The 18,789-nt window shown below is 42.4% G+C and overlaps 1 protein-coding gene across 18 annotated transcripts in view; it reads left to right on the top strand.

Moving 5' to 3' along the window:
- Positions 1-18,789, top strand: part of LOC123773435 (UDP-N-acetylglucosamine transferase subunit ALG13) — a 384,366-nt gene that overhangs the window by 256,563 nt on the left and 109,014 nt on the right. For 9 of the 18 annotated variants that reach the window (XM_045767364.2, XM_045767445.2, XM_069306686.1 and 6 more), the window contains 2 exons: positions 7,276-7,506; positions 11,317-11,400. The exons of 1 other annotated variant lie outside the window; for it this stretch is intronic. In XM_045767364.2, the coding sequence (XP_045623320.1) occupies positions 7,276-7,506; positions 11,317-11,400 (315 nt within the window). The remainder of the gene's footprint in view (positions 1-7,275; positions 7,507-11,316; positions 11,401-18,789) is intronic. 8 more of the 18 variants (XM_045767919.2, XM_069307078.1, XM_069307040.1 and 5 more) reach the window with 2 other exon arrangements.

The raw sequence follows: 18,789 nt of genomic DNA, 5'->3' as shown, positions 1-18,789 counted from the left end.
TATTTTTTTTTAAAGCTTTCCTGACCTCTGAGGACTGTGTAATAGCGGCGCATGGTGATGAGAGTATCTGGGGAGGGCTGTGGTTCTAAGGGAACCCACTGCACTTTCCCTTTTGATGTGCTATTTTACAATATATATCATTTTTCAGATATATCATCATCAAATTTTTATTAGTGTCCCATACGAAGGAGGAGTTCACGGTACAGAGCACCACTTGATTCCCGAACTTTAGTTATCTGAAACTTCCAGTTTCCCGATTGGGGTTGGGGAGTCACGCTACACGAACTAAGTTCGGGTAGGAAGTAGTCCGCCAAGCTTCATGCCGGCTGGGGTTGGGGTTACCCTACACGAACCAAGTTCGGGTGAGGAAGCGGTCAGCCAAGCGTTGTGGCGGCCCGTGATGGCGGGTGGGTGGGTGGGAGATGGTTTAGTTTGCCCACTGACCGTGTCGGGCGCCACCTGCTACCCTGTGACGTCACAGACTCTCGGCCTATTGTTCCCTTTGTTTGAATTTGTAACGAGACTGGAGTGTTCATTCCGTGACTTTGTTTTACATATCAGCACAATCAAGGAAACATCCGTGCACCATGTCGGCTCCAAATGCACGGATTGTAATTACCTAAGTGTAGTTACAGGATGAGAGCTACGCTTGTGGTGTCCCATCTTCCCAGCACTCTTTGTCATATAACACTTTGAAACTACTGACGGTCTTGGCCTCCACCATCTTCTCACCTAACTTGTTCCAACCGTCTACCACTCTGTTTGCGAAAGTGAATTTTCTTATATTTCTTCGGCATCTGTGTTTAGCTAGTTTATATCTATGACCTCTTGTTCTTAAAGTTCCAGGTCTCAGGAAATCATCCCTATCAATTTTATCAATTCCTGTTACTATTTTGTATGTAGTGATCATATCACCTCTTTTTCTTCTGTCTTTTAGTTTTGGCATATTTAATGCCTCTAACCTCTCCTCGTAGCTCTTGCCCTTCAGTTCTGGGAGCCACTTAGTAGCATGTCTTTGCACCTTTTCCAGTTTGTTGATGTGCTTCTTAACCCTTTAACTGCGCAACGCGCCTGCAGGCCCAGGCTTAGGGTGCGCAACGCGCCCCTGGATGTTTTTATTTTTCACGTTCCATTCAAAACTCCCGCGGCTACATGGGGTTCACATCAGCTTCTTCAGGGGTCTTGTAAACAGACACCATCTTAAAAAAAAATCATGGTCCACATTGCCGGGTGTCAGAGCCTCAGTAGTGAGTGAGCAACCAAGGCTGGCGCTCGCAGCATGAGTGCACAGCACTGCTGTTCAGCGTGTGACCACAGCATTGCCTAATATTGTCAAAATATATATATAATCTGTTTTATTTAGCCATGATAGTATTATAGAAGAGCCCGAGTGTGATAATGACTGGGTACAATGTTCAAATATCAGTGATTCAATGCTGTTCACGATGTTCACAGCGTTAGCCACAGCACCACAGCATTATTTCGTCCATCTTACGAATCTTCAAACGACTTTTTAGGTTCCTTTTCAAAATAAACTTGTGGTCAATTATTCATTTACAGGTATTAGTGACCAGGATTGTGGTTATAATGAGCGTTGTGCGTAGGAAGGAGAAATTTTGGTGAGGGAGGAAGGAAGGAAGAGAATTGAGGAAGCCTCACTGTGTGGCAGTAACTCTTGTTTTGCTCACCATTCTAGCTTCGTGGTTCGCTATGGGGAACACACATGTACATGGGTATATACAGTGTGTGTGGAATAGTGTAATAACAGCACCAGGAGTATATTGTGATGAGCTATTTTGGTGAGGGAGGTGACGTCGTAATCGTGGCATCGTCTGCTGTCTGCTGTGTGATTTGTCATGCAGTGTATGGTGGCCACTGTACTGTTTGGACACAATACTGGCTTATTTGCATAGTTCTGGTAAATAAAACATGTAGATAGGTATATATAACATGTGTAAATTGTGTAATAAGTACAATAACAGTATGGTGGGAGAAGCAATGTTGGCGAGTAAGATGTTGGAGTGAGGGAGGGCTGGCTGGGTGTGGCTGCTCACACTCGCGGTGTTCTGAATGTGTTGATGGTGAATGTATATAGTGTGTGACAGTGCATAGTCTGTAAATAGATTGTATATATACATAAATTAGCATGATACATGGTAAATATGTGCAACATATGTGTACACAAGTGTCATGCACGTAACACAGTGTCTTCGGACAGTACGGATGTTTTACTGCCATAATATAGTGTACGTGTTCATTATCCATAGGATTAGCATGTAAAAACAAATAAAATGTTTTTGGAACTGTGCGCAAAAAATGTGCAAAAATATATTCGCGGCAACTCGCGCGCCCCGCCCCGGGCGCCCCACCAGCCGCGGGTGCATACTACTATGGCGCACGGGGAATTATGACGTCTCGGCCCACCTTTCGGACCCCATAGCAGCCAAAGTAAGTACAATTTCGAACTTGCGTTGCTATACCCATATACAGGGAGGGGTTTTTGGCACTTTCCGAGGAAAAAATAATTTTTTCCCAAGGTTTCATTTCCTGCGCACTAGGGGGATGTCATATTTATAGGCTGCGTAGTTAAAGGGTTAAGATATGGGCACGACACAACCGCTGCATATTCTAGCTTTGGCCTAACAAAAGTCGTGAACAATTTCTTAAGTATATCGCCATCCATGTATTTAAAAGCAATTCTGAAGTTAGAAAGAGTGGCATAGGCTCCTCGCACAATATTCTTTATGTGGTCCTCAGGTGATAGTTTTCTATCTAGAACCACCCCTAGATCTCTTTCTTTATCAGAATTCTTTAAAGATTTCTCTCATAATATATAGGTTGTGTGGAGTCGATGTTCTCCAATTCCACATTCCATAACATGGCATTTATTAACATTAAATTCCATTTGCCAAGTGGTGCTCCATATACTTATTTTGTCCAGGTCATCTTGAAGGGCATGACAATCATCTACGTTTCTTATCCTTCCTATTATTTTAGCATCGTCAGCAAACATGTTTATATAATTCTGTATACCAACTGGTAGATCATTTATGTAGACAATAAACATCACTGGTGCAAGAACTGAACTCTGTGGTACTCCACTGGTGACATCTCTCCAGTTCGATACATTGCCTCTGATCACTGCCCTCATTTTTCTATGTCAGAAAATTTTTCATCCATGTTAGAAGCTTACCTGTCACCCCTCCAATATTTTCCAGTTTCCAGAACAACCTCTTATGTGGAACTCTGTCAAAAGCCTTTTTTTAGGTCCAGATAGATGCAGTCAACCCAACCATCTCTTTCCTGTAATATCTCTGTTGCTCGATCATAGAAACTGAGTAAATTCAATACACAGGATCTTCCAGATCAAAAACCATACTGTCTGATATTATATCATTTCTCTCCAGGTGTTCTACCCATTTAGTTTTAATTATTTTTTCCAATATTTTGACTATTACACTTGTCAATGATACCGGTCTATAATTAAGGGGGTCTTCCCTGCTTCCACTTTTGTAGATTGGAACTATGTTAGCCTTTTTCCACACATCAGCTACAACTCCTGTAAACAGGGGTTGTAGCCAGCCAGGGGTTGTAGGGGTTGTGTCAGTGAAAGCATCTACAAGCGGGTTACGTAAAAGAAAGAGGTCAGTGATGACATTTGAGAAGAAAGTTGAAAGAAAATTAAAAAGGTGGAGAGCGGTGTCCTGAGAAGTGTCGTGTGCACTGAATATGGCATTAGTTAAAGTACTGTATTTGATCTTCTTAAGGCTAAACCTATCATTTTTTACTATTTCTCTAGAAGTGAAAGTGATAAAGCAATACGAAATAGAAAGATAGTAAGTAAAGCAAAGGTAGAGAGTGTTGATAACGCAGTGTGGGAGTGGTACAAACAGAGACGTGAGGTGACGAAGAAGCCAGTGGCAGGCTGGCTGCTTGTAGAAAAGGCGTATGAATTTCACCAAGCAATGAAAATTACTCAAAAGTGTGTATACAGTGATGGATGGCTCAGAAGTTTTAAAACCCATCATGGCATTATGTTCATTGAAGTGCATTGTGAAAGACAATCTGCTGATATTGTTGGTGCTGATGAATATGTAAGTAAATTTGCAGAGATTATACAGGAACAAAATTTATCTCCAGAGCAAATTTATAATGCTGATGAGACAGGTTTGTACTGGCGTATGCTTCCCACAGAAACGATGGCTCATAGTGGTGAGGACGATCCTTCAGGTGGTTATAAACAGAACAAACAGAGAATTTTTTTGTTGTGCTGTGCAAATGCAACTGGCACGCATAAATTAAAATTACTTGTGATTGGAGTTAGTAAAAACCCCAGGGCTTTAAAGTCAGCCAGGTGCCTCCCTGTGATTTATAAGGACCAGCCAAGTGCGTGGATGTCTCGAGTAATATTTGTCGAGTGGTTTAATAAGAACTTTGTACCCGAGGTGAAGGAGCACCTGAAAAGTGTTGGTCTCCCATAAAACAGCAAAGTTGTGCTGCTGCTAGATAACATTTCAATGCATCCACGAGGTGATGAGCTAGTAAATGGCAATATTATTGGAACGTTCTTGCCACCCAATACAACTTCAGTGATCCAACCCATGGATCAAGGAATAATTAAGAACTTTAAACACCACTACAAGAGGATGTTTGCCAGACGTCTTAATAATCAGCTTGGAACAATTAAGGACTTTTATACAATCTTCACAATAAAGTCAGCTATCTGGACTATTGCTAGTGTATGGGACGGAGTAAAGCAGACAACACTAAGAAATGGTTGGAAAAAACTTTGGCCCACGTCAAGCCTGTTTTCCGAAGAAAATGACGATGCAGATTTTGAAGGATTTGCAGTGAAGAAAGTTAGCGAGAGGAAAAAATTAAGAGAGGAACTCCTAGCCTATGTCAAGGAGATCAAGTCCCCTGAGCTGAGAGAAAAACTGGTGACTGAAACAATAGAAGATGACATAGATGGATAGATTTTGACGAAGAAGCCACAAACAATTGAAACATGACTGATGATGAAATTATAGAATTAGTATGTACAGCAAAAAAGTCAGAAGTGTGCAATGAAGAAGATGGAGAGGAAGAGGAAGAGGATGAAGAAACGTTAAAGGAAAAATGTAATATGGAAAACGTTCAGCAAAATTTTTAAGACATTCTGGCATTTATGGACACGAGTTACAGCGAGTTTGAAACTAAGGACATGATGACTCTGTACAATTTGTATATGAAGTTTTTAAAAACAAGACCCAAGGGAATGAAACAAATGTCAATTAAAGAGTCTTTTGTAATGGCATCCAAGACAGCTCGCATTGCATCACCTGCACCTGACTCATCACATGTTGACCAAGTCAACCCAACACCATCAACATCCACCACTCGCCTTTTCTTTGTAAATAACTATGCTTCATCAACATCGATCATCAACATAAGTGGATCAGGACTTCAATTATTGGTGAGTACAAACAAAATACGGTCGCATTTACGCTATGAACCTGTCGATTGTTTCCTCTAGAGTTTTTTCATAATTTTTTCAATTTTTTTTCCTCCATTTCTCGTATACGAATTTACATGTTAACCGACAGGTCTCGTCCCCAAGGGGTTCGGAAACCAAGTGGTGCTCTGTAGTACCTCTGGCACTGTTTCACACTCCACAATCGTCTGGAAAGTTCGACTGTGTTTTGTCGCCCTTACTAAGATGATGTGAATTTTCAATCACATAAAATGTACTCTCTTTAGGCCCATTTGGGATACTTCTGAACACTTTGCTATTCTTTCGCAAGTGCCAATAGACTTCTACGACTAAAAATTTTCCATTGTGAAGCTTGCCAGAACTTTCGCTATCATTATCATTCGACAATTTTGGCTTCTTTAAAAAAGTTTGTGTCTCCTTAAAGTCATACTGTGTTTTGGACACAAAATGAGTAAAATCCTTTCCGATTGGAGTTGATGTTTACATGGGTGGTACAGATAATGGTGATCGACACAAACTCAGAGATGTGGATGTCATAGTGCTTTGGGTACTGTCTATGGATATGTGACCCAGTGGAGGCAAGGACATTAATGAAACAGCTTCCTCTTCAGTTTTTTGTTGGATTCAGTTCTTTGGTTCCTTCTTCCACCCTCACTTGACATTTTCATGGCTGCCTCTGACCTCGGTTGGGGCTTTGTGACCAGCATACACGAGACTGGTTAGGGGCTGTGGTCCTCTTGCCTTCATCAGTCTCACGGTACTGTGCAGTAGATTGCGGCACAAATCACATTAACAAACATGATGTGACTTAAACTTTGCCCTTGTATCTTATTCCTACCCATTTTCTTATTCTTAGCTTTCCTCTTATCCTTACCTTTTATTATTACATTCATCCAATTTTTACCTTATTATTAAACTCATCCTATTCTTACCTTATTATTACACTCATCCTATTCTTATTCTTACCTTTCTCATACCTGCTCCTCACCTCTCTTCTCGCTCTCTTACCATATATATTTGCGTGTACCTTCCTCTCTTCTGTTACAAGACTTGATAATGGTCCAGAACGAACCAAAACATTGTCATTTGTTCACTTTCTGATGTGTTGTTTGGTCATTATAAAGAGATCCTAAATGAGGATGGTTATCTCTCTCTTGAGAGAAAGCTTTCTTGTGTGGAAAGCTTTCGCTGTTAGAGGATGGCAGTGATAAAAGGGAGAATGATCATCAGGAAAGTGGGACAGTACTAGGAGAAAGAGGGAGATTATTATAGAGGAAGGGTACTAATGATGATGTGAAGGTTGTGTGTTGGGAAGAGAGGGTGGGGTGAGAGTGGCAACAGTAATGGGGTGTGAGGATAGCAGGGAGTATGCATCTTGGATGAGGGGGCAACAGTGGGAGGAGGGACAAAGAACGTTTTGGAGGAGAGGAAGGTAAATGTAAGGGATGGTGGTGTGGTGAGGGGTTATGATTTGGGGGGTCAGAAGCAGAGGGATGCAATGGTGGCAGGATGGGAGGGTGTCCTGGGTGTACTTGCTTAATTATATTTGCACAGGAAAATGAGGGTACCCTTGGGAGGTTTTACATGAAAACGGGATGCAACATTTATGGAAAATTATTGGATTGAAAAGTAAAGGAGGTAGTTTAAATGAGTAGCATGAATCTAAAGAGGATGGGAGATTTATACTGTCCATATTGTTAGGAAATTACTTTGATTTTATTATCTTACTATAGACAAGGAAATTGTTTTTGCTCTTATTGATAACCTCATTCATGAAGAAATACTCCTGTTTAACTTTACAGATAGATGAGATGGTCACTGATAGTGTTGGTTTAAACAGAGGACATAATCCAAGACAATCAGTTGAAACAAGTCAGAATCCTTCATCAGAAATGGATAAAAACCATCAAGTAGCACCTTGCCTTCCATCTTCTGTGCAGGCAAATAATGATGAGTTAGCTCAAGCAACTGTGTTTCAGCCAGATTTAAATATCACTTATATATCTCCAACTGCAAGCATTACAGCACCACAGGTATAATACATATGGGGCCAGAGTGTAAATGAAAAAAAAATTATTGTTTGTTTCAATGAAACTTTTCTAGGGGGGGGGCTTGTGGCTTCCTTAAGATATTATATACTAATATGGTACCGTCTACTAGGTTACATCAGCCGTGGAGTTCTGTAGGCTTATCAGGGACCAGAGCCAGAACCTGGCCCACTAAAAGAGATGCAAGGAGAGGTGACATTTATTTTTGGCACCTCACCAGGGAAGGCAACCAGAAAGTCAGCAAGTTAAAACAGACCACTGCTGACTTCAAAAGAGACTGAAGCCATGAAACCCACCTAAAGAATTCCCACAACTATGTAAACAAATGATCGAATTCTCAGAACTAGTGCGAGCTCGTTCGCCCCACCACCTCCACTCGTTTAGGGGGAGTGGGAGGTAGCTCACTTCTGGCCAGTGTTTCAGCCCTCATGCCACCTCTCTTCTGTGCTGGCTCTGGTGGTCTACTTTTTCAGCAAAGTGGTGGTGTTTCACTTAGTGGCATTTCCTGTACACAGGTAATTACCTAAGTGTAATTACCTAAGTGTAGTTACAGGATGAGAGCTACGCTCGTGGTGTCCCGTCTTCCCAGCACTCTTTGTCATATAACGCTTTGAAACTACTGACGGTCTTGGCCTCCACCACCTTCTCACTTAACTTGTTCCAACCGTCTACCACTCTATTTGCGAAGGTGAATTTTCTTATATTTCTTCGGCATCTGTGTTTAGCTAGTTTAAATCTATGACCTCTTGTTCTTGAAATTCCAGGTCTCAGGAAGTCTTCCCTGTCGATTTTATCAATTCCTGTTACTATTTTGTATGTAGTGATCATATCACCTCTTTTTCTTCTGTCTTCTAGTTTTGGCATATTTAATGCTTCTAACCTCTCCTCGTAGCTCTTGCCCTTCAGTTCTGGGAGCCACTTAGTAGCATGTCTTTGCACCTTTTCCAGTTTGTTGATGTGCTTCTTAAGATATGGGCACCACACAACAGCTGCATATTCTAGCTTTGGCCTAACAAAAGTCATGAACAATTTCTTTAGTATATCGCCATCCATGTATTTAAATGCAATTCTGAAGTTAGAAAGCATAGTTCCTTGCACAATATTCTTTATGTGGTCCTCAGGTGATAGTTTTCTATCTAGAACCACTCCTAGATCTCTTTCTTTATCAGAATTCTTTAAAGATTTCTCACATAATATATAGGTTGTGTGGGGTCTATGTTCTCCTATTCCACATTCCATAACATGACATTTATTAACATTAAATTCCATTTGCCAAGTGGTGCTCCATATACTTATTTTGTCCAGGTCTTCTTGAAGGGCATGACAGTCATCTAAATTTCTTATCCTTCCTATTATCTTAGCATCATCAGCAAACATGTTCATATAATTCTGTATACCAACTGGTAGATCATTTATGTACACAATAAACATCACTGGTGCAAGAACTGAACCCTGTGGTACTCCACTTGTGACATTTCTCCATTCCGATACATTGCCTCTGATTACTGCCCTCATTTTTCTATCAGTCAGAAAATTTTTCATCCATGATAGAAGCTTACCTGTCACCCCTCCAATATTTTCCAGTTTCCAGAACAACCTCTTATGTGGAACTCTGTCGAAAGCCTTTTTTAGGTCCAGATAGATGCAGTCAACCCAACCATCTCTTTCCTGTAATATCTCTGTGGCTCAATCATAGAAACTGAGTAAATTCGATACACAGGATCTTCCAGATCGAAAACCATACTGTCTGTCTGATATTATATCATTTCTCTCTAGGTGTTCTACCCATTTAGTTTTGATTAGTTTTTCCAATACTTTCACTATTACACTTGTCAATGATACAGGTCTATAATTGAGGGGGTCTTCCCTGCTGCCACTTTTGTAGATTGGAACTATGTTAGCCTGTTTCCACCCGTCCGCTACGATTCCTGTACACAGGGATGCCTGAAAGATCAGGTGAAGTGGAATGCTGAGCTCAGATGCACATTCTCTCAGAACCCATGGTGAAACGCCATCTGGGCCAGCTGCTTTGTTCTTACCGAGCTCCTTGAGCATTTTTTCCACTTCGTCTCTAGACACCTCTATGTGCTCTATGTTGTTCTCTGGAATTCTTATTGTATCTGGTTCCCTAAAGATTTCATTTTGTACAAACACACTTTGGAACTTTTCGTTTAGTGTTTCACACATTTCCTTTTCATCTTCCGTGAATCTATTTCCCATTTTCAACCTCTGAATATTATCCTTTACCTGCAATTTGTTGTTTATGAATTTATAGAATAGACCTGGTTCTGTTTTACATTTGTCCGCAATCCCTTTTTCAAAATTTCTTTCTGCCTCTCTCCTCACTGCCGTGTAGTTGTTTCTCGCATCTTTGTATCGCTGGTATGTTTGGGGGTTCGGCCTCTTCCTGTATTGATTCCATTTTTGTGTCTTTCGGTCTCTAGCCCTCTCGCAATTTCTATTGAACCAATCCTGTTTCCTAATGGTGTAGCATAAGCCAAACTTTTGAGTATGCATGGAGTTGCAAGTGCACAGGGTTACCTTTCCTGTATGCTCTCTAGTGCTGTCCTTTTATTGCCATGGTTATCTTCCCCTGGAGTCTTTTGGACTCACTTCCTTAAAGATCTTCCTTGCTTCTGGTGGCCCTCGTTACCAGGTGTCTTGGGAAGTTCCAGTCTTAATTCGGGATGGAAGCAACTTTGGCTGGTGGGGCTCACTGATGATTCACACACTTCTCTTAGCGTGCCTTGACAGCCACGTCACACAGGCTATGTCGACTTACTCCTAGGTCCGGTGTAGTGATCCCAGCACCTCGGTGTCCTGCTTGGGTTTCCCCTTCAGGCCCTGGAAATCTTCCTGTGGGTTTGGTGGTCTTATGAAAACCAGCGTTGAATGTAATGAAATGCCATTTTCTGGGTGACACCTGGAGGCTCCCCGGCACCCCTCCCTCCCTCCCTCAGGTCGGTGGTTTTTCGTGTGTTTTGACATCCAGCCTCAGAACTGACGGGTGGATAGCCAGCGTGGGGGGGTCTGGGGCTTCCCCTTCCCTCTACTGGGGAAGGGGGAGCTGCGCAGACAGCGGCGCGGCGACATGTGATGTCATGCTCGTTTATTCGTTTCTTTTAGGGAAGTTCTATCCACTTGTTCGGCTTTTTGGTAGCAATATTTTCAGCAGAATAGGGGTTTGTTTTGGTATGCTTACCTTTCTGGGTGCCTGACCCAGTCGATGGCAGACATAGAATGCTTCCAACCACAAGGGGGTTTCTATAGGCTATTGCTCCCCATGCCTCTCTGAGGGGACCAGGTTCTGGTTCGTGGTCCCCGATAGGCCCATAGAACTCAATACACATGACTGATGCCAAAGTCTAATATTAACATATCAGCCTAGTAAGCTCCGGAGAGCCTCCTGGTCTTGCCCAGAAAATAGCGTTCCATTACATTCAACGCTGGTTTTTTTAAGTTTCATTTTCTGTTTGGTTTACCTTGCTGTTGTCTCTCTTGTTTTATTCTATCTATCTGGTGGTCTTTCTTGATCTGAGTGATCTGATATCTTCACATTTACACCTCTGTTGAGGGGGCCAAGGTTTGGCCTCTGGTCCCCAGTTGGCATACAATGTCTTGCAAGGGCTTGGTGTGATTTGAATTGGGTGGAATTGTCCAAATTGCTAACAATTGAGAGTCAACAAGGATCAACCAGAAAGAGTTGTTTCATTACCATCATTGAAATTTAATTTTTTTTCTTGTTTGATTGGTCACTTCAGTTATACATACTCCTTCCCTCCCATATATTATCAGATGGGAAGCTCTTCCTCTTCACAAAATGCTGCCATGTACACACTGAGCTACCCTCCACCTTTCTCCAGTCCAGGCCTTGTACAGGTGAGCTAACCTCTACTTTTCTCCAGTCCTGGCTTTATTCAGGTAAGCTATCCTCCATCTTTCTCCAGTCCTGGCCAAATGACAGTGAGCTACCCTACACCTTTCTCCATTCCAAAGTTCTCGTCAGTTTGTTGAGAAAATTTAATGATTTCACTTGGGTTCATTATTGCTCATATGTGTAATGCTTGGATTCAGTAATGCTCATATATGTAGCATTTGTATATCAAATTGTTTGTAAATTATTACTCTATCAAATGCCGTAGTCAAAATGAAGAATTCATAATAAATGGATGTTTTGTGAATATTTATATAGAGACTGATATGCAAATTGTTTAGTTGGTTTATGCAAATCCTGGCCATTATGTCATCTTTGCGGCCACCAATAATATTCACATAGTTATGATTTTTATATGAATTGTTGACCAATGATTGTTCTATCATGTGCCATGTTCAAAATGATAAATACATAAATAGAGTTTTTGTGATTTTTCTGTGGGGAGCCCTGTCGGCTCCCTGAAGTTATCCCACTGATATAGTGCTATCCTATTTGGGGTCATCAGTCACAAGGTTCTTATTGCCTTCCGGGGACTAGTGCCAGAACCTGGTCCTCTCAGAGAGGTGTAGGGAGCAATGACATACAAACTCTTTACATTTAAAGCACAATGGCTTGTACTTTAAAGTTTACAGTACTTTAACTTTACAATGGTTTTTGAAGTACAATGTGTTTTCAAATTAAATCCGTTCCCAGAGATGGTTCGTAAACTGAAAAGAATTTTCCCATAAGAAATAATGTAAATTGAATTCATCTGTTCCACACTCCTAAAAATATTAACTTAAAAATACATTTCATACATAATACTACAAATATTTTGTAATACACTATGTGCAAGTGATATCTTAGTCTTTCTGTGGAGAGCCCCTTCGGCTCCCCAGAGCTATACCAGGCCGATGTGTATATATTAGACAGTGGCAACAGTCAATCGAAGGCGTTCCAAGCCTACCGGGGACCAGAGCCAGAACCTGGCCCCCCTCAAAAAAGGCACAAGGAGCATTGACCTAAATGACACCCCCATGTAATTGGAGGCAGTCTTTGTCTGCCATCTACCAGGTCAGACATCCAGAAAAGTAGGAATTTCAAAACAAACTACTGCTGGTCAAAAAATTGCAAATCAAAAGCCGAAAAAAGCAAACAGAACTCCCTAATCAAAGACTGGGAAACAAACATGACGTCACCACAACCGCCGCGCATCCGTCTGTGCAACCCGCTCCTCCCCGGGTGGGGGACGGGGGGTCCCAGACCTCCACGCCGGCAACTTTCTCCAGTTCAAAGTCTGTTGTGATGGTGAACGGTCAATCGCTCTGGCTCCACTCTTTGCGCAGTGCTGCAGTGAGATGTTGTTGCACTGTATTGGTGGTGTGTGAGCCAGACTTAACACAAGAGTACTGGAGCAGCATGCACCTAGGGCTATCTTCCCTAGGTGCCCTGTAAGTACTGCCTTTGTGGCTTCAGGGTTATCTTCCATGAGCCATTCAGGAGCAGCTACCTCCGTGTGGTTCTGTCGCTGCTCGGTGATTGACCGCCCTTGGGGGTGGTCCAGCTGGGGTGGTTCTTACTCCTGTTTGCCCTTGGGTTAGGAGGTAGTTTTGTCGCTGCCTGGGGCGCGAGGTACTGTGCAGCTGTCTGATATACGCATAGCGACCGGATCTGTTCTTCTGGAGACGTTGTGCTTTTGCAGGGTTTTTCTTTTGTTTTTCTTTTGTTTTGCCTGGTGGGGGTCTGCCAGGTGTGGTGGTAGGACCACTGGAAGGTTTTGTTGGCCCTCCACTAGGTCCCTGTGCTTGCACACGTCGCAGGGGTTCAGCTTTTAGATTGTTTGCTTGGTAGCTCTAGGATAACGGTTAGCAATACCTCGCCTGGGCTTCCCTTAGCAGTCAACCTAAGGGCCCTGGAAACCCCCATTGGGGCTCGGTGGTCAAATGTAGGAGACCTCCGAGTCCCACCTCGACTTGTGCGAGTTTTAAGGTTGCTCTGTTCCCCTGTTTTGGGGTGACACTCACCTTCTGCCTCCGCATTGCTGCTTGTTGGGGTCAGTGACACCTATGACCCCGGAGTCCTGCGAGTGGTGTTCTTTGCTTGTACTCCATTCACCCAGTCCACTGAGACTGATATTTGGATGCAGGCAGCTTTAGCGTTGCATGTAAGGTTTAAGTTGCAGCAACGTGCGAAGTTGGTTGCATTTCTGGATGCCCCGGAGCTGCCCCGCTGAATTATTCTGGTAGTGAGACTCGGGGAGGGGGGGGGGGGGGGCTTCGGGGATTGCCACGCCAGCGGGCCCCCTATATCCCTGCTTTTCCTATGGATTCTGCTTTTTCTCCAAAGGCAGAGGGTTTACCTTGAGGTTACCTTGAGGTGATTCCCGGGCTCAGCTACTCCGCGGCCCGGTCGTCGACCAGGCCTTAGATTTGAAGGACGGTTCGGCCCCGGGTCCTTACGTGGAGGATTCTGGGGCTGGGGTGGAGTTGACTTGTGGGGGCCTGAGCCCCACTGGTCCCTGCTTGGGTGTTTGGTACCCTTGGTGTGGGCTTGTTGTTACAGGGGGAGGGGTTTTCCTATACCCCTCCCTGTACGATTTTGTTATGAGTTCAACTCCTCCCTGGGTTCAGTTCCGAGTTCCCTTGGGGTCTTCGGTTCCCCCCTCCTGGAAGTTTTTGGCTTCCCACATCCCACCGAGGATGGTGTAGGAGGCCCTCTGTGTTGCTTTCCTCGTGCGAGACCCGGATTCCGCCTTGATATTAAAGCCTTCTTTTTGAGTTTGGCTCTTCTTTTCCTTATTGGGTGCGTTACATGGTGCCGGAGTCTTCCTGGCTGGCAGATTGCTTTTTCTTCATGGGGGCTTGGCATTCGTCCTGTCGGACTGCTCACTTAAATGGCGAGAGTTGCCAACGATTGCACCAGTGATGTTTATTGTCTACATACATAATCTACCAGTTGGTATACAGAATTACATGAACATGTTTGCTGATGATGCTAAGATAATAGGGAAGATAAGAAACTTAGATGACTGTCATGCCCTTCAAGAAGACCTGGACAAAATAAGTATATGGACACCACTTGGCAAATGGAATTTAATGTTAATAAATGTCATGTTATGGAATGTGGAATAGGAGAACATAGACCCCACACAACCTATATATTATGTGAGAAATCTTTAAAGAATTCTGATAAAGAAAGTTCTAGGGGTGGTTCTAGATAGAAAACTATCACCTGAGGACCACATAAAGAATATTGTGCGAGGAGCCTATGCCACACTTTCTAACTTCAGTATTGCTTTTAAATACATGGATGGCGATATACTAAAGAAATTGTTCATGACTTTTGTTAGGCCAAAGCTAGAATATGCAGCGGTTGTGTGGTGCCCATATCTTAAGAAGCACATCAACAAACTGGAAAAGGTGCAAAGACATGCTACTAAGTGGCTCCCAGAACTGAAGGGTAAGAGCTACGAGGAGAGTTTAGAAGCATTAAACATGCCAAAACTAGAAGACAGAAGAAAAAGAGGTGATATGATCACTACATGCAAAATAGTAACAGGAATTGATAAAATCGACAGGGAAGATTTCCTGAGACCTGGCACTTCAAGAACAAGAGGTCATAGATTTAAACTAGCTAAACACAGATGCCGAAGAAATATAAGAAAATTCTCCTTCGCAAATAGAGTGGTAGACGGTTGGAACAAGTTAAGTGAGAAGGTGGTGGAGGCCAAGACCGTCAGTAGTTTCAAAGCATTATATGACAAAGAGTGCTGGGAAGACGGGACACCACGAGCGTAGCTCTCATCCTGTAACTACACTTAGGTAATTACACACACACACACACACGCGCGCGAGAAACAACTATACAGCAGTAAGGAGAGAGGCAGAAAGAAATTTTGAAAAAGGGATAGCAGATAAATGTAAAACAGAACCGGGCCTATTCTACAAATTCATAAACAACAAATTGCGGGTAAAGGATAATATCCAGAGGTTAAAAATGGGAAACAGATTCACGGAAAATGAAAAGGAAATGTGTGAAACATTAAATGAAAAGTTCCAAAGTGTGTTTGTACAAAATGAAATCTTCAGAGAACCAGACACAATAAGAATTCCAGAGAACAACATAGAGCGGATAGAGGTGTCTAGAGATGAAGTGGAAAATATGCTAAAGGAGCTCGGGAAGAACAAAGCAGCTGGCCCAGATGGCGTTTCACCATGGGTTCTGAGAGAATGTGCATCTGAGCTCAGCATTCCACTTCACCTGATTTTTCAGGCATCCCTGTGTACAGGAATCGTAGCAGACGTGTGGAAACAGGCTAACATAGTTCCAATCTACAAAAGTGGCAGCAGGGAAGACCCCCTCAATTATAGACCTGTATCATTGACAAGTGTAATAGTGAAAGTATTGGAAAAGCTAATCAAAACTAAATGGGTAGAACACCTGGAGAGAAATGATATAATATCAGACAGACAGTATGGTTTTCGATCTGGAAGATCCTGTGTATCGAATTTACTCAGTTTCTATGATCGAGCCACAGAGATATTACAGGAAAGAGATGGTTGGGTTGACTGCATCTATCTGGACCTAAAAAAGGCTTTCGACAGAGTTCCACATAAGAGGTTGTTCTGGAAACTGGAAAATATTGGAGGGGTGACAGGTAAGCTTCTATCATGGATGAAAAATTTTCTGACTGATAGAAAAATGAGGGCAGTAATCAGAGGCAATGTATCGGAATGGAGAAATGTCACAAGTGGAGTACCACAGGGTTCAGTTCTTGCACCAGTGATGTTTATTGTGTACATAAATGATCTACCAGTTGGTATACAGAATTATATGAACATGTTTGCTGATGATGCTAAGATAATAGGAAGGATAAGAAATTTAGATGATTGTCATGCCCTTCAAGAAGACCTGGACAAAATAAGTATATGGAGCACCACCTGGCAAATGGAATTTAATGTTAATAAATGTCATGTTATGGAATGTGGAATAGGAGAACATAGACCCCATACAACCTATATATTATGTGAGAAATCTTTAAAGAATTCTGATAAAGAAAGAGATCTAGGGGTGGTTCTAGATAGAAAACTATCACCTGAGGACCACATAAAGAATATTGTGCAAGGAGCCTATGCGATGCTTTCCAACTTCAGAATTGCATTTAAATACATGGATGGCGATATACTAAAGAAATTGTTAATGACTTTTGTTAGGCCAAAGCTAGAATATGCAGCTGTTGTGTGGTGCCCATATCTGAAGAAGCACATCAACAAACTGGAAAAGGTGCAAAGACATGCTACGAAGTGGCTCCCAGAACTGAAGGGCAAGAGCTACGAGGAGAGGTTGGAAGCATTAAACGTGCCAAAACTAGAAGACAGAAGAAAAAGAGGTGATATGCTCACTACATACAAAATAGTAACAGGAATTGATAAAATCGACAGGGAAGATTTCCTGAGACCTGGCACTTCAAGAACAAGAGGTCATAGATTTAAACTAGCTAAACACAGATGCCGAAGAAATATAAGAAAATTCACCTTGGCAAATAGAGTGGTAGACGGTTGGAACAAGTTAACCCTTACACTGCTCAGGGGTCCTTTGGACATTTACACCCCTGTGCGCAAGAAAAAAAAAAATTCCAAAATTTTTTTTCGTCTTCTAAACATGTTAATTTGTGTCCCCTGAGCACGGAAAAAAAAAAAAAAAAATCGTAGGTGACATATTTTGGGCGGAATTGACCGAGGAAGTCTGGCAAAAAGTGGGCGTTGACAGAGCGGTTGTCAGACCCGGTCAGCGTCACCCGCGTTGACAGATGGGAGTTGCCACAAAGATATTATTACCTAATTGTTTCAATGTCTCCGATTGATTTTTTCTTAGTTTTTTTGCAGTAATATTATTCAATAGTGTGTATTGTAATATATTTATATAATAAAAGTGGTTAATAATCGCTATACTCAAAAGTGTGATGTGCATATTAGTGATTCAATTATTATGTTTATAAAACAATAAACAAATAGTTTTGCTGCTATTACACTCTATACACAGGTTATATATAAGTATTGGCATGTTTAGGTCACCATAACGAACCACTAAGTTGGTATTGATAGTCGAAAAGCAACGAGGAGTTACCGCCACACACCAGCCAGCCACTCGCTGCCACTCCCTCAACACACGCACTAAACTTTCTCCCCCAACAATACCATTTGTGGTGTTATTACACTATATACAGACGTTATATATAAGTATGTATATATTTTGTTCACCACAACTGTACAGCTAAGCTGATATAGTTAGTTCAGGCACTAAGAGTCGTCGCTATACACAGATGGCGGCTGGCGGCTCCCTCACTCTTTCAAGGTCACACGCACTAAACTTTCTCCCCCAACAATACCTTTTGCAGTGTTATTGCACTATATACACATATTATATATAAATATCTACATGTTTTATGCACCGTAACTGTACACCTAAGCTTGTAGTGCGCCCAAAGAGCATAGTGGCCACCCTCTAAACAGCTAGACAAATCGTGCAGACGACGTCACCTCCGTCATCCATATGGCTCCTCCCAGCATAATCCTTTTGCTGTTATTACACTAATACACACATTATATATAAGTATCTACATTTGTGTTCACCATAGAGAACCACTGACCTGGTATGGTGAATGCAAACAATAACAGCTAGCCACACAGACAGTAAACGATGCTGTCTCCCTCCATCTCTCAGCATCACTCCTCCCACAGCGCTAATTATTACAACAATCCTGCTATTATCACAACCCTGGTTATTTATATCACAGTCATTGGTCATCTGTAATATTGTCATTGCTAAATAATAACAATTATATATTTATTTTGACATTTTTCGGCGATGCTGTGGTCACAAGCTGAACATCAATGCTGTTCGCTCATGCTGCGTGCGCCGGCCTTGGTTGCTCCAACAGTACTGTGCCTCTCACACCTGAGAATATTGCCCACGATTTTTTTTTAAAATGGCATCTGTTTACAAGAGCCCTGAGGAAGCTACTGTGAACCCCGTGTAGCCGTGGGCCATTTGAATCAGGCCTGGCACCCTATGGTGTATATATACGCCATGCGCACCATGGGACATGTTACGCAGGGCGTATATATACGCCATGCGCAGTTTAAGGGTTAAGTGAGAAGGTGGTGGAGGCCAAGACCGTCAGTAGTTTCAAAGCGTTATATGACAAAGAGTGCTGGGAAGACGGGACACCACGAGCGTAGCTCTCATCCTGTAACTACACTTAGGTAATTACACACACACACACACACACACACAGACGTGTGGAAACAGGCTAACATAGTTCCAATCTACAAAAGAGGCAGCAGGGAAGACCC

Source organism: Procambarus clarkii, chromosome 1 (assembly GCF_040958095.1).
Source record: "Procambarus clarkii isolate CNS0578487 chromosome 1, FALCON_Pclarkii_2.0, whole genome shotgun sequence".
Taxonomy (NCBI): Eukaryota; Metazoa; Arthropoda; class Malacostraca; order Decapoda; family Cambaridae; genus Procambarus; species Procambarus clarkii.
This window is presented reverse-complemented; position numbering and strand designations above follow the sequence as displayed.